The sequence below is a fragment of the Aquila chrysaetos genome, chromosome 20, assembly GCF_900496995.4.
Source record: "Aquila chrysaetos chrysaetos chromosome 20, bAquChr1.4, whole genome shotgun sequence".
Taxonomy (NCBI): domain Eukaryota; kingdom Metazoa; phylum Chordata; class Aves; order Accipitriformes; family Accipitridae; genus Aquila; species Aquila chrysaetos.
Window position 1 is genome coordinate 2719577 of NC_044023.1, and position 22735 is coordinate 2742311.

Genomic DNA, 22735 nt, shown 5'->3' on the forward strand with positions numbered 1-22735 from the left:
TACCCAAGAAAAAAAACAAGCAGAGAAACTAATTAAGTCTGGGACAAGTTCTTTTCACTTTTACTTTTGTTCACATGATTAGCGCTGTGACACTTTGTCTTTTACTGTCAGGAGGCTTTTATGGCTTTACTCTCTTTCTAAATACCCACAGCTACCACACAACCTGAGTAACTTGATAGAAGTAACAGGCTTTCTGACAGACCTAGAGTAAAAGGGAGCTTCTGGTCCCGCAAGGTGCTGCCTAAAACTAAAACAGGGAAGGAGTGAAGAGCCCTGCAGGTGTTACATGGTCGTACACCGCAGGAAGAGCAGTAACGATGGGGAGTAAATCCTGAGTGCCATGCCAGTCCTGCCTTTTATCTGACCTTGTGTTTGTCCATCTCCCTGCTTACCCTTAAGAGGGTGTGATTTTGTACAAATTTCAGCAGTTTTCATGAACTTCTCAGTAGTTTTAAATTTCGCTTCAAAGAGAGATAAATCTTCATTTGTAGGGAGTGCCTAGCACCATATAAAAGCACTTATACACGGGAGATACATTCCTCTTGTGTTCTTCTAAATGGTGCTGAGGCCCTCCTAAAATGTGCTGAATGCCTTCAAACCCCAACGAACACCTATACCTCTCAAGAGGACTTTCACTGGGAATGGAGATGGGAGGTTTATTAAATAGCATCTTCATGCACTGCACTGCTAATTATCAGTGCTAACCACCCCATCCCCCAGAAGAATCTGGGAGGCTTTCTCCTTACAGACATGAAATGTGACAAGGATGTGTCGTTTAACATTTCAAACTTGGCAGTGAGGCACCATAGTTTCAAGCCGATACAAGAAAATTACTCTGAAAATGGCTTTTTTGGAGAGAATCATGGATGCAATTGAGTTTATCAGACACTGTCAAGATAACAGATTTCCCTTTTGCCACTGACTTCAGCCTTACTGGATTCAATTCTAAACCAATGTTCACATCAAATTACACAATCTGTAGAGAGAAATGGTATATGTGGAGAGGACCGACTGATCCCTTTCTAAAGTTCAGTTCATGCTGGTTCTTCTCCCTTAGGCATAAGCAAGGTTATTTTTTGGACAGTAGGACAAATATGCAAATACTTTGCATTTCTTAGCTATGTAACACCAGAACCCAACCTTTAAAGTTAGACGTATTCTTTCTGATTTAAACTTATTGTTGTTTTTTTTCTTAAACATATGTCAAAAATGATATTTTTACTGAATGTTGGGCACCACACTCCAACAGAAATGACTAACAGATCTTGAATACAAATAAATATATAACGTAGCTGCAGAGAATAGTTCTATAGCTTTGGAGAAGAGTGGCACATTTCGAAATATGATGGAAGCTTTACAGCTGGAGCTTGGCAGCATTTTCAGCCTGTTAAAAACTCATAAGATCACTGAGATCAGGCATTGTAAAGATGTGCCAGATGATATATTAAATTTTAATCACATTTAAAAATAACAGTAAAAATTTTATTTAAATACACCAGAATTAAGTTTTCAAACTCAGCTCCTCTGGGATAAAATTACAATATGCTATTTCTTTATTATTGAATTTCATATTAAAACTTTCATGGCTCAGTGTCCCACGATTTTGCCTCTTTGCAATATAATATCTAGTTTTGTACTGGAATGGATTAATTTGTACGTTATTAGAGTGGGAAGTAACTTTGCCTGATCGGAAAAATCACCATTGGAAAATGTATTAGAAATGTAGACAGTACTTCTTCCAAATTAGGGGAGAAAAGGCGAACAGCGAAACTAAAGTAGACTTTATATTTTATTCTTACTATATTACGTGATACGCGCTCACCATATTCTTAATCTCACAGACTCTACTTGCTGTGAGCAGTGTGATTATGCAGATACCGATTACCTGCATGTTTAGGTTGACGAGCACCTTCAGTGGGGGTTTTGACAAAATTAAGCAGCTATGTAATTAATCTTCATGTGTTTGCGAGTACAGCGTTCATACAAACAGTAATAACCATACCACGTAACGAAAGACCATTAAAGACAGAGATGCAACAGACCTTAGTCTTGTGTGAGGGTTTCAACAGAGTCCCATAAAAAGTCCCGACTCTTGAAGCCGTTGCTTGAGGGAACGGGCAAGACGGCCTGGCTGGAGAAGGCTTCTGCAGACCCTGGCGGGATCCTGGGTCCCAGGCCACGCTTTCGGACACCCCACTGACAGACACGGGGCCCCACGACTTACATCTTGGAGTTGCCTGCAGTGTTTTAGACTTCTCCTCCACAGCATGGAGAGATTATAGTACTTGGCGTACGATCTGCATTTATATTCTTGTCCTGCCAAATGGAGGCAGGTCTTACTGCTTCATAGCAATGGCCTTCCTCTAGAGTGGAAATCAGTGACAATAATGCACAGGTATATTTCTAGAGTAACTTGTCACGGACTGGAAAGGATTATGCAGCTACAATTTCTCAGGGGTCCCACACAGAAATGAAAGCTGAGCTTCTATTCCAAGAATTGTGAATTCGATTATAGAAATAATGTACTTGACTTTTGCTGTTCTAGTTCCCTCTCAAACAACAGGAAAAGCACAGCACCTGAGCATGTTACTTGCAAGAATTATTATGAAAAAGAAGTTGCGAGACTGTATTAGCGCCATTGATAGAGCGTGCTGTTAGAACAATATTTTCAGAACCCTAATTACATTAGTCAATGAATCATCTTAAAACCAGCTAGAAATTATACTAATCTCAAAAGTAATGTTATTCATGTTTGGTAGGTTTAATGCAGAGGTGCTGAAAATGAGGCAATTCTCATAGCCTCATGTCCTCAGCAAGTGGCTGAGAGAAGCTGAACTCCGGTCCTATGCTCAACAGAGTCCCACAAGTGTTCAGAAAACAATGTCAGTATGTAGGAATCATTAACAGTCATACAATTCCCAACATCCACTTTTTGTTATATGCCTAATATTAAGTTCATTAACAGAAATTGTTGAGAAATAGACATTTTACCCTTAACTCACATTTCAACAGACTCATAAATGACATAAATACCAAAACCACCTTTCACCTATTTTGGCTGTACAATGTCCTGCCAAAGTCAGTTATACAAAAGGGGATAGGTTTCTTTACTTCTCTAAGTATGAAAGAAATACATAGTAATTTTTCTTACTTGTCTCTTATGCATACCTTTATACACATTAATAGTATTTTCAAATAAAATTTTTAAAATCCTAAATGAAGTGAATCCTAGAACTTATTTAGTTTAAAGTACCTACTGATGCACTTAGAGTGAAGCTCTTAACAAAGAAAAATATCTGCAACCCTGCTAAGGCCCATCACAGGTACAAATGCCTGCGTATTACACTTAAGTTATAACTGCAGTACATACACATTTCTTGGCACCATAGCCTGAAACTTCTAAATGCTTTAAAAAATACAAAAGATGACTGCACTGACTGCAGAGATGCTGTGCTGTTAATCACTACTTGCAACAACACATATTTGTACCTGCCTTTGCTAAATAGTCAATAAAGCGCCTCAACATTCACGTTCAATGAATTGTTGGAGTGCTGCTATGGGAATAGTAGTTTGAGTCCTTCCATTTGCAGCTAACATTTAACAAAATGTTAGTGAAACAGCTTCCTAGGATGAAGACTGTATTTCCTGTTTAGGAGTAGGAAGTATTATCTGAATAAGATCTACAAATAACCCTACATTTACTTGAGGATTTAAGATAGAAGCAAACATTTTGAGAACTTACTTCAAAATTCCATGTCTAGGTAGTTTCCTAACTTACATTTCAGTTCTGAATTCAACACTTGAATTGCATTGCCAATATCATGCAAGTCTAAGAAATAATTTCCAATCTTCTGTAAATTACTGTTCTTCAGAACCCTGCCATTTAAGCATGAGAATGGGGCTCAGTCTGGAAAAATGCAGTCACTCTCCTTTCCTTTGCTCATTGAACTTTTTCATGGCAGTGTTCCCAACAACTTAGAAGTTGTAGCTGTAAAATGAGGTGGCATCATGAAACTGAACAAGAGGACAGAATTTTAAGGAGCCAAATCCACTGAGCACAACACTCCTGTCAATTAGAACGTAGCTGACAACTGTAAAATAATTTAGCTTTAGTGAAACAAACAGAGTTGAATATTGTGTAGTAAAATGAAATCTCGGAAGAATTATGCTAGCTGCCTGCTTTAGAAGTAACTCAGTAACACCAACTCATTGCTGAATATGTTACAAATGCAGGATAAGAAAATTCAGGAACCGTGTTACTTTTATTTAAAAGCATGCATTATAGTTCTAAGAAACTAAACCCCATGATTTAAAAAACAACATTCTACACACACTGTGTAGAAAACAAAATTCAAGCTTAGAAACAAAGATCAAATAATATAAAACACAGAACATGAAAGACTGCCAAACTCTTAATCCTATTAATCTACCAACTTTAATCCCTAACTTTCTCATTAAAAAGTATCTCAATAATATGGAGTTTCTTCCGCATGGAGGAAGGGGCATGCAGCTATGAATGGAAATCTACAATAACATTATGTATGTTGTTCTACAGACTTTAGAGTATAAAGAGAGTGTTATTCTTCAGCTGAAATTAGGCAGATGTTGATTACTAGTCAAATGATGTGGTATTTGAGGCTTGTGAAGTAAAGAGAAATATTTCTGGTAACATGAGTAGCAGCTGTAAAAACAGTGCAGAAAAATATAACTGACCTTAAACAACATTAGGAAATCATGCTATTTTTTAGGTAATATTTAAGTTAAAAGAATACCACACATCTGTTAAAAATACACTCACCTCTTCTATTTGAAAGTTTAAAAAAACTAGATTTTAAAACCTCACTCATAAATTGAATGTATTCTTCTAATTAAAAAAAATAAAATCACATAATCTTCTGGTTTAACAAGGAAGCCAAACCTGATCAACCCTTGCCTTCAACAGAAGGAATTTTTGCATCCCGAGCCAAAAACACACAGAGATTCACAAAATCCTGACCTACCTGAAAGTCCTAACGAGCTTAAATATAGGCCTCCTACATTTTGAAAGCCTCAAATGGAAATGCATTTTGGATGCAGACTAGCACACTTTTGTGTTAATTAAACACAAAAGAGTAACCAAATTCTGCAAAGCATTTTCATTGAAAAATAATACAGTGCAAATTAATATCTGTCTGAAATGGTGATAAAATAATACTTGGTATCTGGTTTATTGACTTCCGAAGTATTCATGGTTCTTTTCAAGTTGGTGAGTTTTTGGAATGCAGTAATTTTTTCTGAATAAAAATGCCATGAATAACAACGAATGATGAAATATCCTAAATTATCATCTGGAAAAGGAAGGTGTTTCACTGCTGTCTTGTGTAACTAAAACATTTGCACAGTGGCTATATTAACTGGGTAGAGGGACCCATACTGATTAACATATAAACCTTTTCAAACGTATTTGTGACCTTTCCCTTCAACATCCAATATGTAGGTCTAGCTTCTTTTTCTCCTTGTTTTCTCCTTTGCGTTGAGTTCGTAGAATTTAGGTCTGGCCTAATGCTTACTTTAAATTAATCTTCCCCTTCAAAAACTTCCATGGAGTTCTTTTAGCCCAAGTGATAAAACTTCACGGTAAGGATTTGATTTTTTCAGTTACAGATATGGTTGTTATCTCACCACGCTTACCTTCTCATGCAACTGGAAGCACCACCAAGACTAGGCAATGCTCTTCCATATATTGCTTTCCATAGAATAAAAGAAAAAAGCCTGCTATTGTTACAGTTACGTTCTTCAACAAGCTCTGTGGTTACAGATCCCAAACACTTGTGCCCAAATAGTCCAGTAAGTTCCACTATTTTTTTTCTTGTAATTTCAGAAATTGTGGTTCAGTTAATTACTATGCTGCTGATTTAGTTGTTTTACAGCTGGCTATAAGCATTTATTGATGGAACATCAGAAAACTAAAATACAAAGCAGGAAAAATAAAATTGCCTTTACATACTAACTAGCAGAAACATCTTTTGAACTAAAGATTCCTTGACTTCGGGTCTAGGAGTTATGGAGGAAGAGTGATTATTAACAATGTAGACTTACAGATAAGAAATCCATCCTGCAAACACAAAGATTTTTTTCAGATTCACTCAATGTTGGGCCAGCTTTGCTGCTGCTGCTTTCTGTTTATATCTAGAATTGAACTAGTACAATAGCTTCAAACACCTGAGTTGGGTTACAGTTTGGAAATGAAACTACTGTTTGCTGATCTGTCTTGTTGAAAGATAAATTGATAGATGAGATGTTTGCTAAACGCATTTGTTCTTCTTCAGCTGTTTAAAGATCATTCAATATCATCTTGCTTGATTCTCAAAAGAAAAAAGAAAGTATAGGGGTTTAATGTCAGGTTTCCACTCCCAAAAGAATAAGGATGATCTAGCATCGCAGCAGGTATCCTGAAGTAATCATCTCCCTACTGAAGTCCGAAACAATTAAAACCTTGCATAATAATTCAGAAATCAACACTGCAAAAGAATGGCTGCAGTCTCCTTTGTGTTGCAAGCATCAAAAGCAAAAACTGTGTGGAACACCTGCACTGTATGGCTGTGACATCAGACATCGGAAAGATTAGCCAGATTTATTCTCAAAGCAGTGTATTGTAATAGCTATCTCATCACCAAGCTGCTATTACCGTCTATAATTTGGCAGCATTCCTGTGGCAATCTAGGACGCATCTTTGATCTTCCACAAACACTGCACAAACCATTTCGACAAAATGCATCAGTTCTCATTCAGTACCTAGACTCAACTTCCAATCTACCCCTCTGCCCCCGCAAGATCTAGAGTCTCCTGTGTAAGACAACAAAAATACATGAATACTATGAAACGTTTTGTCAGAGATGATGAGGTGGCCAGCAAATTTTGATTAAAAAACCCCACAACAAAACCAATTGATGGTAAAGCATTTGGACACCCATGGCAGAAGTGGTCTCTAGTTGACTGGAAGTGCTTCAAATAAGAGAGAATTATGGCCATTGTAAACTATAAAAATATATCTCTATAAAATAGAACACAATGAAACAGACATTTTTTGCATTAAAAGGACAGAACCTAAACCACATGGATGCCAAATTCTTCTCTAAAGAAGTTAAAAATTAGTACAATAATGAACAGGAGATGAAGCCCTTTCAGTGTTTCAATAAATCCATAACAACTAGATTCTGAAAGATCACAAATAAATTTGAGTCAATTTGCAAAAGTGTAAGTTGCCTAGGAGTTTAACTCAGGTTACTTATCGTAAAGAAAGGCAAGGATTTACATGCCTCCAAGTTGAAAACCAAATAACTGAAGCAACAAAAAGTAGAGTAGTTTTTGAAAATATAGAGTATAGACCTTTTTGCATGCAGTACAGATCATCTTGACTCAAAATACATGAAATGGAGTTACAGCACTAGCAGAGCCTTTTTTTGGACTCAGAGCAGAGAAAAATGAAGAAAATCATAAATGGGAACAGGATAAAAAATAATGGCATTTTTATGAGACTATAGTTGGCAAATCCTTCAGCATGAACAGAGAAACCAGAATATTTGCTGTTAAGGGACTTGCTTTGAAAAGGCCTTAAACATTTCAGGTTAAGGGCAACTTATTAAGCCATAACACTATTCTCATGGTACTGGCACTTGATAGTATTACTCATTACTTTGTTTCATTAAAACACAGCAGACGTGATCCCTGCTCCAAGCGACATATGTAACACACGCAAAGATTTCCACAACTACTTACCATATCAATGGATACGCATATTCCCCTACTAAGTGAACAGTGTGGGAATGCTCAAGTACCTATGTGCAGTACAGACACATCTACTGTATTTCACACCTCTATTTTTCAGAGATTTCAAATAACCAAGACGGCATTAATGCTAATTGTTCTGGAAATTTTGCAAATGCAAATCAAGTACTGAAATGCAAATGAAATAAAAATCTTAATTCTCCTAAAAATTACTTCTAAGTCTCTAAAATAATCTGCTTTGAAAATATCAGTGTATGCAGAGCTACATGTTAGGTATTTAATTACTTATTTTAAAACATTATTTTAATGTCAATCAATAACATTTGCCTTCTTTTGGACAAATTGCCTTCTTTTGGCAGCATTAGCGATACCTGTGAGTTTAAACCAAAATTAGGATGCTCCTTTTGTGTTGCTAATACTTCTTACTTCCTTTCATATGTATTTTGAGAAATTATAATCTTTTCCATATACAGATATATAAATACATAATCATGAATATTTAAGCAAGTTAATTTGCTTTCTTCCTTCAAAGCATTACAATAAGCAAAGGTGGCACGTAAGTCTATTACATAACTGAACAAATTAGCATATTAGTTAAAAATATGGCAGAGTTGCATAGGGAAGGTAGTAATGCTGTACAGATGGGACAGTTGCTTTAAAGTATGGATTAAGACATTTACAACCTCTTGTACATTTTAGAGGTTTTGTAAGAAATATAAATCAGCGGCCAATACAGACTACTTTATTTAGAATTCTACCCAAGCTATCTATTCTATCTTTTCTATCCTGTGCAGTATTGCTTTAAAGTGGGTTCACTAATTTTTGTCTGTTGTGACCAATTCCATGCAGCTTCCTCTCCTTTTTTGAGGTGAAGATTATTCTCCTTGCCTGCTGACTCTTTTCCCTCTCTGCAAGAAAAATTAAGCATATCAAATGTCTAGCTTCCAATCTAAATAATTTTTTTTTTTTGGTCATATCTCTGTCCTCATGGAACCCGAGTATTCAAAACTGTATTCTTGGGTTCCTCTGGCAGCTTTGATAGCATTACGTGCCAGTATTCTTCTTCAAGAGACCACGAGTTTGTAAGATTGGACCGTAATATACTGGGTATAGTATCTATGGCATCTAGACACAGAGAAGGTAAATGAAATACTGTGTCTATACCCTATCTTTGGACTTTCTCTTGGACTCCTAGCATTATTTTACCATAACTTGAGTTTAGGTGAATACGGTAGGTGAGGCCAGTTCTGCTCACAGACTTTTCGTTAGTTTGCTTTCTGGCTGTTCGCATTTAAATTCTTGGCCAGTTACAGATAGATGCCTGACTTAAACTGGAAGCAAATCTGACCTGCAATTGTGTATGCTGGCCACACTACTCCGAACAGAAATTCCACCTGGAGCAGCTCCTTGGTTATAAGGAGGAATGAGTTACAGTCCCTTCTGTGTACTGAATCTGCTGAATTAACTCACCTCCAAAACTGAAGGTGGGCACTGCTGAAAATCTCATTACCAGATTTGCCCCCATTCGTCTCTTACAAAATATAAAATATTTTAGCACTTGTATAGTACAAGGAGGGGGTGGTCCTGGATTGTGCTGATCACTAATAGAGAAAGAGTGACAGGGTGTTAATAAAACCCTTTTTTTCTTAATCCTATAGGTAAATGCTCTGAAGATAATCACCTATCCTTTGGTTGGAACTGTTTGCTAACAGACAACTCTTGTCTGAGTTTTGTTCTGCTGTAATGTAACCTGTGGCACTACCAACACTGTACTGCAGTCTCTAGTTATTTCAAAGTAGTTTATCCCAATATTGAAATGAAAGTCATCAGTATTATGTCATTGATTAGTTAATGCATCAATTTTGGAAGTTTCCCTTATGATACTGCAAAATAAATTAAGGCATATAAAATTAAGAAAGCCTTTTATAGTTAATTTAAATGAGGAGTCTATGTTCTTAAAAACAGACAGGCATATCTTTATCAGATGGTGTAAAGTTGTATTAGCACCAGTAAGAATTACCACCAGGTAAACTGAGGATTTACTATGAATTTCTGTTTTGATACACCCAACTAAGTAGGAAGATAACCCCCGTTTCATAGTGAGAGTTACAAAAAAAGCATAAATACAAAATAGTATAAATACAGTTTTACAAATGTTTCATAAGAAGCCCTTCCCCTCTCCACTATTCAGAACGAAGAGTGGAGATCTCAGAATGAAGGAAAAAGTATACGCCTGGAAGTAATACAAGCATATCATCACAGGAACAGAAAAAGCCATTTCACACAGCAACCCTATACGGCCTGCAAAGCCCAGATTCATTTCAGTTGTTTCCTGCTGTACTATGCAATTATTTTAGATCGCTGGACCCAGAAACTTGACCTTTACAGCTTCAAACAAACAACTTGGACTCTGTTCTTCTGAATATTCTTTTGATAGATGCTTTCAGTGGGCGTATAAACCCAAGATGCACTAGAGCCACTGTCATATTCCAACCATGTTTTCAGTAGCCTATGATCAGAACATCAGAACTGCTAAAGTGCAGGAACAGAGGCAACTGAATAAGAATTACTGCAATTTCTGTAGTAGTGGTAGTTACCTCCTTTGGATATATAAAATAGCGTTGGATCTCACAAAAGTGTTTGTAGTGAGGCAAAATCCAGAAAAGCAAACCTCCTTCATTAATCTCTTTTGAGAAAAAAGAGTCTATATACAGGCTTTTGATTAAAAAAACCCAAACCCTCCTCCCCCCAAAAATCAACAAGACTTTTGGACAAGAATTTTTGAATTGAATAGACTCAAGGACTCTGTGGTTGGGGCTCCTGCAGTTGTCACTGTGGTATTTTCCCTTGACCATATTCTGGGTGTGAATCTCCAGGAACTGGAGACATTTAGGTAGCAAGTTTAAGCTACTGCACCCCAAAGAGGAAAAAAAGTTCTGATAGGTACATAGAAGTTTTAAGTAAACTTAGAGTAGAAGGGTTAGCAGAAACAGCTGCATATTGTGTATGTGAATGTTTTCCTTTTGGTGAAAGGACACATTTTTATATATAAACGTTCATTTGAATATAGGGGCCTTTAAAATTATGTACATACATATTATGTGTCCACGGTTCTGCTTTATTTCATACTGCATACTCTGACCAATATGTAATTTCAGAAAAACACTTTTGTTTTCTATTTTTGCACATTTGGATGCTTTCTTCTATCTGTTCCCATAAACATTTGGGATGCCATGTTCAACCCACCCACATAGCAACAATACACTTTTATTTAGATCCCTCTCCTTGTATCACCTATTCCTTGTCCCTATAAGAGCAATAGCATCTGGCAGCAGGTTGACTGAAGTGTCAGACATTAAAGAGACAGGTAGAAATAAGTGCCAAAAAATCATTCCTTGTATTTTAGGTAATTAAATGAGTCATTATCGCAACCTGGTTCATAACTTTTTAGTAACTTACCTCTTTCTTTTCCTGTCACCATAGTTTTTTAAATCTCATTTCAAGGTTTTTGTAGCAAAGTTGATTTTGATTATAAACCTGTCTGATATGAAATAAACTTTCCTGATTGATTTCTTGAGAGAAAGACTGCTTAAAAGTGATAAAGATTAACTTTCTATTCGGACAGCTATGCTGTAGTCTGTAAACTTAGTGTGAAGTGAACTGGAGGCTATAACTGAAACAGATTCTTCCTCAAGATGCCTATTTGAAGGGTCTTGCTACTCCTAGTTCTGATCTCAAATCCAAAAGGGATATAATTATCTGGACATGTCAGGGCTCACTGCTCTTATTTTCTTAATGAGGGCTAACCAACCCCAAGCAGCAAGAATATTCAGCAGAAAGGATGGAGAAGAAATCAGAGACTTTCATTTGCAGTTTAGGGAGCTGCCTATTTTTGGTGCAGCACCAATGATGGATGCGCCGTTTCTAAAATTTGCAAGTGGCCTTAGAGGTGCATAAAAGGAGATAAACCCCAGGGCAAACCAGGAAAACAAATGGCTGGCACAGTCCCAGTACTATGGCTTCCTCTGCATGCAGAACCACACTTCTTTGTTCCTGGACCTCAGAATCTATTGCAAGGCTAAGGGACAGGATTTAGCCCTTATTTTCACAAAAAAGCAGCTAAGGCATCCCAGTCTAGACAACCCTGCCCTTCTATTCATTAACATACCTATTGCTGAAGGACTGGAGCTCATTAACTAAGGAATTTTGCTTTAAGCTGCAACTCCCTAACCAAAAATATATTCATTTACAAATCATAGGTATTACATAGTTTATCACTGATACAATGAAAACTCCAGTGCAGCTAATATTTCAAACTGGATGCATCCATCGTGATAATAATCTATAAATCTCTTCTAATTCTAGAAGACAGTGAAATATTTTTCTTCTGATAGAAAAAAAAAAAAACTCAGAAAAAAAAATACTGAACTAAACCCAACTTAAGTAAAACAGTTCAATAGTAGTCTGTATATCTCATAGTACTGTGACCTGAACACACTTGACAACTTTGTTCAGGGTGTAGCTTGAGTGTTTTTAGAGTCCAAACAGATGACAAAAGAGATTTATTTTCAAAGCTCCAAGTGTCTGCCTCTCTATCTGCCCATCTTCAAAATTTACACTCTTTCTAGGAATATTTTTATTCTTACTTATATTTTGTTTATTTTTAGGTTTACATATTTAAAATAACAGTGCACATAAGCAATTATGATTTATTGTTCTTATGTCCAATAATATCTTAAATATTTTCCTATGTAAGTATTTTTCATTATATAGTTACTGATATTTAACAGATACTGGGGAAAAAAGATCTCATTTATTCATCAGTTTTTACCTTCTCCCTTACATCTTATTTCTTAGGATAATAAAGTTAATCTGGAGAGTGAACTCCAATTTGTTTTCCTTTTTGAAGGAGTAATAAAGTCAATTACTTTTGTTGAGTAAAGTTGCCTCTCTTCAAGTAATAGTTCTGTGATCAATAGGTTAAGGAAAAAGGCTAAATAGCATAATCTTAAAACTTGTGCAAGTATAATAATACTATATAAAACAGTATCATAAAGACTATATTATTTAATAATATTAACTTGTAACAATGACAGTAATTCTTCACTAAACAGTTTTCCTGTTGTTAATGCCTTAGAAATAACTCCAGAGTCTAAAAAGGTACTACTTCTAGGGAACATCAGAATTTCAGTGGACAAAGCGCAAGGATGTACTTTATTTTGATTCCATCGATATCTCTGACTTGGTATGGGGCCTTCAGTGTGCTGCTCGATTCTTTGTGTCTCCTCTTCTGTGAAAAAGATGCTCATATTTCATTGCGTATGTCTCTGTAGCGTGGCAAAATTAATCTAATGGCAGTGAATTTCTTTTAAAACAAGCCCCTAGTAGAAGTAGTTCCTCATGAACATTAAAACCTCTAATACACAAGGTGATGGTACAGTTTATTTACAGGTAAATAATTAGTGTAGCTAATTTCAGAGAGAAATCACCCAGGTTTAGGAAAGATGCAGTTAATGCCTAACTTTCTACTCTTACCATATATAAACACTTTTGTATTGCATAAACCCCGACACTTTTCTCCTGACTCTATAAACACAAATATAACTGATGTTATATTCAGGCAGTTCTGTCCTTTACCCAGTTTTGTGGATGTAGAAATGGTTGGGAGATGTTTATTATTATTCAGGAAAGAAGGAATCAAAATATTCTTAACACATGTCTAATAATGAATACCCAATAGCCAAGCCAATTTACTAATTAGAACATTGTCCTCCGATAACTGCAATACGCTGTGACACTAGCCATCAAAGCAGCAGTTGCTCACAGAGGCAGCAGCAACTTGACATTATGGACTCGGTATAAGCGTGGGAGCCACTAACTGCCAGTATGATTTCTGTTCTGAGGCCCCGTTCTACCTGCCCCCCGCATGGCTTTGATCACGTTAATTTCCTTTCAGCTCAGTTATCTGAGACAACCTTCAGCTGCAAAGTGGGGATAGAAGGTTAAATTTTATAAAAGTACCACGAGTTACAAAATACGAGTTCTGCAGAAATGCTACATCCTACTACTGAAATATTAGAGTGAACGGCTTTTGAAAAACCATATATATTTTTAATGCAGAATGAATTTGAGGCAGACTGAATCATTGGCATTAGAATATGAAGGCTATGCATATGTATTTCATATATGTAAATTCCTCATAAGGAACCAATAACCGTCTGACAGATAAAATGACATTATTGCACTAAACAACCAGAGGTTGTTCTCAGTCAAACAGAGGAGAAGCCAAGCCAGCCATGGTATACTTGAAACCATTTCTTGAAAAGAAGTGCAGACTAGGAGGAATCCTAAGTTACAACCACGAGTGAAGAGAGGGAGATGGCTAGGCCCAGGAATGCTCAATCAGGAAGTGCTTGTGGTTAAAAACAGAAGCAACCACATGAATAAGAGGTTTTAGGAGACAGCTAGACGACACTGATTGCAAAAAAAATATTAAAGCACAGAAAAAAGAAAACCAAGAAGGATTAACAGGCCCCAAAAGATCCGTGTGCATTTGAGTCTGGTTTCAGGAGAATAGAAAAGTAAAATCCAAATAACTAAAGATTTAGACATCCTGTAACAATAAAACTTCCTTGTCATTAAAAAAAAGAGATCTCAATTTGGTCTTCCTTCACCATCTGGAAGCTTTCTCTTAAACAAACAAATGAATGAAACACACACAACATAAAAATAGTTTTCATTTTCTTCTACACACCCAGAAAAAGTTCTCTTAATGACAAACCCCCAAATGTTATACTTTCAGCCTTGCATAACTCCATGGAGACCCTTTGAGCTATCATTGATCATCTGTAGTGTTCCTCTCAGATGCTAGTAAGCAGAATTTAATGAAAAATATGAAAATGAGTAACATTTCAATATTAAACGCAAGGGGGAAAGTAGTTTTAATTATCCTACAAATGTCTACATTGAGTAGGCAGGAAAAGATTTCCTGCATACAAACCATGTTATGGTATTAAGAAAATAATGGAGCTAGCTCCCAACTGTTGTCTCACCCCTTACCTTCTATATTGAATGAACTCTTTAATGAGAAAACCTTTTTTTAGGAAGTAATGATGCAGCGGAAAGCAATGCAAAACAAAACAACATGATTCTAATTTGACCTTTCCAGCAGTATAGTACACACAATCCACAATACTTTTTATCTGGAATTAGATCAAAGCACTTAAGGAGTACTGTTAATTTGTGGGAATATAACACATCTGCAGATGATTAAAGAGATGCTGCCACTTACAATTTGAAATGAGGAATTTGCTGTTCATACTTAAAAGAACTCTTTCCTTCCAATCCAACCCATAAGTCTAAAATGCTCCTTTAAATGAGTTCTTTAAATGAGTTTAAATGGCTTGGGAGGAGGGAGCATTGTGCTAAAAGATAGAGGACTCAAGCTTTGAAGCTGTAGGCATCTGCATCGTGCTGATTATTACATTTAGTTTGCTCTGCTAATAAGTGAGGAAATGAGAATTGCCCATTATTAGATGGGACTGACCTCTATTTGGCTGTAAGGAAAATTACAATCTGGGTTTCTTATTCTTTTTCTTTAGATATGATGTTTAGAAGTCAATCTATCAAAGAAATGCTTTTGGGGGAAAAGCGTGATTTTGATGCTGAAAGATTTTCCTCTGCATCATCTTGATATTTTTTTCAGTGAACGGGAAGTATGAGGATTTCACTGTAAGAGTGGTCAAACCCTGGAACAGGGGCCGAGGGAGGCTGCCAAATCTCCATCCTCGGAGATACTCAAAACTCAGCTGGGGACAGCCCTGAGCGTCCTGATTCAAGTTGAGCAAGAGGTTGGACTAGACCTCCAGAGGCTCCTTCTAACCTAGCTTATTCTATGAAACGTCATGCCTGTTTCATACTAATTTTGATAGAATGGTTCCTTTCATCATGAATAATAAAAACAAAATAAAAAAGAAGGCATCTGAGAGTTGCCCTCATATTGAAGACTATTTTCTGGTCTCTATCGTACCTACAGATGCAGATGTCCTTGCACAGAGCCACCTCTGCCCAATTGCGAGTTGGACTTAACAGTTGAAGTGGCGTTCGACTGTTGATTGCTCCGGCCTTTGCCAGTATCTCTCCATGCAGATACAGATTGTTTGTCCTAACAAGTACTACATCTGCAGAGGAGCTGTAACAGCAGCCATCCAGAACTGAGCAAAAACAGGACTCTCTCAATACTTTTGGCGGATAGAAGTCCCCAGAGAAATTTTGGCCACATACCATATTCTTAGAATCCTGTTACTCTCTGTGCCTAATAGTCCTGGTATATTTTAAACAGCATATACAGGCGAGATGCCTCAAACAGACAGGAAAATAAACCATTTCTTCTTTCATCAAATCTCATACTTTCCTTGTTTAAAGAATAGGAAGTAAATAAAATGTATCAAAAGAGGGAGTAATTAATTTATACAGGTTAACACAACTAATGACGTGTTACGTTAAGAAAAATGCTAAAAAGTTATAGTCTCAGAAAAGTGAATGAAAGACTATTCTCTTCTTGTCTTCTGATTTCATGCATAAAATTGATGCTTTAATCTTGTCTGGCACCATCTTTCAGAGTATTAACTTCAAGTCGATTTAATTGATCAACATTCTTCTGTCATCAACAGAAGTGTCCCTTTCATTTGCTCATTGATTATAATGATGGGTGTTTTATAAAATTTTATGGGATTCAAGTTTTTCAAAGATTTTGATGGACAGTTTTTGTCAAAACTGAGCAGTAACTTAATTTGGATTTCCAGATTCATGGAAATTCAGATTTATATCACAGGCAGCCCACTTATTTTTATTTTCAGGAGTTAACTCAGTCTAGTGTTCTTATAGAAACAAGCCTTAAAATCTACTTCTAGCTAAAGTGTAAAAACAACGCTAAAATCTATCAATATAATTTTCGCTATTGCTTGTAAAATGAGATATATGCTTATTTGCATTAAAATCTTTTTCTCTATTACAGTGATTCGAGCAAAAATATCCAGTGAAAAGGTGGTTCCTGCCAGTGATGATCCTCTTGATACCCACAAAATGATCCGGTATGAAATCAAACAAATAAAGGTACATGGAATCACTTAGCTATTTTGAAGTTCAATGCTGATAACCTATGTACATGACTACAATTTTGCCTCAGGTGCTTTAAGCTGGAAAAGGCTCCAGCTGCGTCCATGGTTAGACCCAGGTAAACTGCACGGAATAATTCAAGGTAGGGACTAAAAAAGGCGGGGGGAAGAAAAGAAAATAAAAGAAAAGAGAAAAGGAGAAAAAGAAAAGCTGTTCTGACATTCATGAGTTGCTTGCTAAATAACTATATTTTGACAAAAATTTCTGTTATTCACAATTGCTTTATGAAGACTTTATGAAAACCTACTTCAGTCTATGAATGGTGTTCAATACACATTTCCTGTTACTGGTGGATATTTGATCACCTATGTTGCATTATGATACTGCAAATCTCTAGCTGGATGATGCAAACTTTATAACCAGAGGAAAGCATTTCCAGCTGAAATAGCAAGGACCTTTGCTCATAAGTGAATAGGGATACTTGCAGAAACAGGAGTCCTTCCCTGATATTCATATAAACAAAAAATCTATTTGTATGAATGTTGCTAGGAAAGCAAACACAGAGTGGGAGCACCCAAAAATACAGTCACTCAGAATCTCACAGGATTTTCCCATTATTTGTTCAGCTCCAATAAGGAGACATATTCATTAATGTACTTTAAGAAGAAATATCTTGATCGCATTCAACTCACCATCAATCTCTCACTGATGGAAAAAAGATCATGATCTACCTGTTTCTGGAATACACAAAAGATAGATAGTGTCTTTCAATTAAAATGCATTAGTGTGCATTGGTGGGGGGTTTTGTTTGTTTGGTTTGTTTGTTTTAAGTCTTCTAGGTGGTTTTATCTCTCATTTTTCATAGACTATTATTTTGTACTATTTGTATTGATTTGTGTTATTACATTTACTGGGAACACTTAAGTAGATCATTATGGATGGCTACGTGCTTTCAAAAAAAAATTCAATCCTTCAAATTGTATCAGCGGATCACCTCACAGGAGTTTTATTAAGAAAAATGCATGGTAAACAACAATATCTCAAAATATTCACAAAGATAGTTATCACACCTGACTGCTGTTAAGGTTTTATAGCAATTTCAACAAGCCAATTCTTTTTACCTTGCTAAAACAAACCCCCAAACTCTTCACCATCTGCCACTTTCTATCTTCATAAACTATTAAGGATATTTTCAAATGTTTCTTTATAGAAATAAGTATATAAGTACCAGAGCAATTCTCTTTCCTCCCATTAGCACTTCAATATCCTGTTGCTCCCCTGCAACACTTCAGTAACCTTGTAGAAAAGCAAATTATCTTATACTTCAGCACAAAAAAAGAGCAGTCTAGTCTGTGTTGTTATTTTCAGTCTATAATCATGTTCTTCAGTAACAGCACACCGGAATCTCTGAAATACATTCATATATTGGAGCTGGTTTAGAGCTTCTGCCAAATCTTTGTAAGTGGAGGCCTATTCAAAACTCAGGCATCAGTAAGAGATCTTTATTTAATTCCACTAAGCTTCAGAAGGCAAGTCAGCTAGGACTGGACAAACCAGAGAGTTTTATTTTCTAATAAAAGATGCTCTACATCAATACATACAAGCTTAGACTAAAGACAAATGGGTCATAATAGTCCAATAGTCCCACCCTTCAAATTCTTGCTTCTGGCCAGAAGAGAGTTAAGAATAGGTAGGAGCTGAGGCTTCCACCCACGCACGCAGGCTGCTCAGCTGCGCTGGGACCCCGCTCCCTGCTCAGCGTCTCTAACAAAAACAATAGAAGGATTTTTGTTTGAAACCTCCACAACACAGAGCAGGCGAGCAAACAGGAGCTTCTGTAAACTGCAAATCTTTTGTGGGATGGCTAGTAAACTCAGTGTGGCACCGAAATAAATCCATGAAGGCAACTTTGCCTGTGCCTGGTAAATCATGCAGGAACTGACAAAGAGTGATGTAACCTGTTATATTCTAAGCATATCACTCAGAGGTGGCATACAGGTAAAAATTAAACAGGACAGGGTATACTGAAAAATTACTGAGAAATATTCACTTTTAAGTCAACAGAAGTTCAATAGGAAAGTGTTATGGATAACACTGTAAAGTCTGCATCAAGTTAAAAAAAGTAAAGATAGAGTGAGGAATTTTAAATAGCTCATGCTTGTAAGCATTTGGTAAGTGTAAAATAATCAATTAAAATAATATAATGTTGTATACAGTCGGTCAGATTTGGCCACCTCCATGGAGCGGGACAATTCACAGACTGCCTAACAACGTCACAGAAATAGCTTGTCGGAGATCTGCAAACTGAGCCTCGTGGATCAGTGACCTCACTGGTGTATCTCAGTTTCCCAAATAACTGAGAACTTGGTTGACCAGAGCAATAACTTGATAACACTGTTTCTTACCTTTTCCCTCAGATGATAACATTTAAAAGAACCTAAATCAACAGTGTATGTCAAATAGTAGAATATTCTCTTTTCACTGTTAAGAGTTTTTCTTGAGTGCTTACAGACCGATTTCTCATATTGTAAATCTGATGACCTGCAGTTAGGATAAACCGAACAGCCCTTTTAACGTCCGATGGCACTGATCACGTGTTTCTGGCTAACCCTGTGCATACACGTTCACAGGACTGGGGGGGATATGCTAAGAATTTGCTTTATATAACGTAGAAAGTAAGAATAGACTTGCTAATCATGTCTTTTGAGCTGTAAGATCTATCAAGCTAAAACATGATTATCAACTCAGTATTAGTTTTGGTGAATACTTTTTAAGCCACACACGTGTTCACACTTCCCTCAGCAATTCTTCTCCCTGCTTGGAAAAGAAACACAGAACCTATAGAGGTTACACTTTACTGCAACTGTAAATTCAGCAAAATGCTGCTGTTTCTCTTTTATATTACTCTCTGGGCTGTTTGACATGTAATCTTAGTGTGGCTGGTTTATGTTACTCCTGTTACAAAAATTGTATTTCTGTTATTTTAAATCCATTGCATTAGGCTTAGCATTAAAGCATTGGTATTTTTGGACAGAAATATTAAATATGATTTTGTTATTCATTTTCAGGAATTAAAAAAAATAATGATGGGGTTTATTCATTTTATACATATGGGTTGCCATGTTAAGGAGCCATACATTTTTTCAATTACTGTTATTTTCTTTTATTGCAATATTTACAGCATTATACTAAAGAGGGAAGAAAATATGTGATTTCTATGCAATTGAATATTTGTCTTCATAATATTATTGTTATTGACTTGGTCATCATACCTACTCTGAGGAACCAGCTGAATATTAAAACAGTGCCATTAGCTTTTGTGACATTTTGTCCTGTATTATCAGAGTAGTGAAGTAAGGCCCAAGATATTACTGTCATACATGAAATCAACACATTTTGCCAAATTAAACAAGTATAAACAAAATTGCTAAGTATTTTCCACACAAGCTGCATGGATGGAAACCCACTGAAAGAATCAGACTTCTTTTACAAGAGGGTGGGGTCCCCTCACACTGGGAATATGAGGAGTTATTTAAGCTAAACACAACGATATCTACACTTCACAATGATGCATGCAGTTTTAAAGCTAGATATTAATCGCTATATAAAACTAAGAAAATAAGCCATGATATAGTTGAAAAGGCTTAGAGAATAAAGAAGGTAGAAGAATGTAATTATTATAACAGGAACACACCTGAGACACTGAAAGTAATACAGATAGTCTTAAAAAAAAGTATTGTAAAATCTTAAAGCAACAACCGTGTACTGATGTCAGTGATATACCTCAGAAGGACAGGGACATTTTCAATACAGACTTTAGTGTCAGGCTCACATCTCTCTATTTTCCCAATTCCTCACCCTATTTTCCTACTCAATAAAGTGCTACCAGAACCTCAAATGTAAATGGACCATACCATAATGCAGAATCGAATCAAGGCATCTTATCCCTTTACAGAGAAAGTATCCACACTTTTAGGAGATGAGAGGATATGATCGAGAAGATCAAATACGGTTTACTGAGTTAAACAGAAGATTATAGGTTTCTGAATGTGGAGAGAACTCCAGTCAGAGGATACTTGCCTAGTTCACATAGTTACGACATACTGGGAATCTGCATCTGGCACCTGCACCATGAATAAGGCAGACTGAAGCATAGCAGAAGCAGGGGATTCGCGTTTCAAAGACGGCAGAAATCGAACGGCTCTTAGGTGTGAGGAAGGGCTGGGTTTGCCATCAGGCAGATTCTCCGCAGCACGCGTGCAGCCTGCTCCTGCTGCCTCACTGGCCATCTGTCGGAGAACTCTGATATGGGGCTGACGTACCAGACTACTTTTATCTAATGAAAGAGGACACGTTTTCACCATCTTTCTGTATGTTTTCTATTATTTTCGCTGCTGCTTTGTACGGGATACCGGTTTGGGTTTTGGTTTGGTGTGTTTGTTTTTTCTACTAAGTATTTCAAATTCACATCTAATATTTTTGGATCAGAAGCCCAATGACAACAACTTTGGCTTCTTTTATTCCATAAACAAGGCTTCAGAAAAATCAACATATTACAGTGTATTTTCTAGTGCCCTGTACTATTTAAATCTCCTGAGAGAACTTGAGTAACAAGAACACATTTTCCAGTGACGCCAGCTGCAACTGGGAGAGCCTGCCCTTGGGAGCTGTGAGCCTCGCGATTGTCCACAGCTGTCAACACACAGCATGATGTCACTGATCGGGGCCCCCGAAGTGTCGGGGGTTCAGTTATGTCATATTAGGTGATGACAGGCATCCTGAGGCTGATTAGCATCTTATGGTTCCTTCTCACGTTTGGACACAACTAAATTTTGTTTTGATCTTTTAATGGCTTATTTAAGAATTATTTTCATAGTTGGAAACACTAGTTAAGGAGCAGCCACTCTGAACCCTGCGCAGGCTTTGATCCTGAACCTACCCATTTTGGTGCTGCAGGCTATAAATTCGAAGAGCTGGATCCCATTTTCCAACAGTTATTTGAGAAGGTCACATTGGGCAAAATTCTGGATGGGGAAAACCAGCTTGCTTTAACGACCGAATGTAAGAATAACACTCTTGAAGACACACACCATCACACTGATCAAGATAAAATCTTCCATATTAATATATTGAGGCATTTTTGCCTCTTACAACACTGCAGCACCTTGTTTGGGATGAATGCTGTCTCTTCATTATTCCTTAAATGGAAGATGCCAATAGAATATGAATTGATGAGAAAGCTTTAAAGATCCATTAAAAGCACTGAAAAAGCACATTTAAAAACCTGTAATTTAAAAAATGAAGACTTAATTTCCTTCTAAAAATAATGGATGCATTTCATTTAGTGTAGAGACAGGGTCTAATTGTTGGTATTTTCTCATATAAGTTCAGGCTTCAGAGCCTTTTTTAAAGAGATGCACCATGCATGTCTTTCGGCTGTTGTTTGCAACTGTTTTTTCATGTTTGTTTTCCACTACTGACTTTCTGTTTCTCATAATTTTCAGATGTTTAAAGGATTTGAAAAGCTCAAGGATGTCCAGTATGTATATACCCCTTTTGATTCATCACTCTGTGGAGTGAAACTGGAAGCTAACAACAAAAAACAGTATCTTTTGACAGGTAAAATGTAACAAAACGAATGTACCTATAAAACTAGAAGTAACTGCTTAGATTGACTTTGCAAAGACATTCCAGCCCTTGTTAAAAAATAATATATTTATGTACTAAATAACACAAACACAATGAAATGTACAAATTGTGTAAAGCTGTAATTATACCGTGATCTTACATGTTTTCCATCCTTCGTCCAACAATCTTAAAGCAGTTTCGAAGGAGGCCAAGGTCAGTAACT

The 22735-nt window shown here is 36.6% G+C and overlaps 2 protein-coding genes across 2 annotated transcripts in view; one reads left to right on the top strand and one right to left on the bottom strand.

The window, feature by feature from the left end:
* SYN2 (synapsin II) overlaps positions 1–22735 on the bottom strand; it is a 193194-nt gene that overhangs the window by 66095 nt on the left and 104364 nt on the right. The window lies entirely within an intron of this gene.
* The window catches only part of TIMP4 (TIMP metallopeptidase inhibitor 4), a 30116-nt gene that overhangs the window by 2987 nt on the left and 4394 nt on the right, over positions 1–22735 (top strand). Inside the window, exons 2-3 of the mRNA XM_029996123.2 lie at positions 16784–16881; positions 22389–22503. Of these exons, the coding sequence (XP_029851983.1) occupies positions 16784–16881; positions 22389–22503 (213 nt within the window). The remainder of the gene's footprint in view (positions 1–16783; positions 16882–22388; positions 22504–22735) is intronic.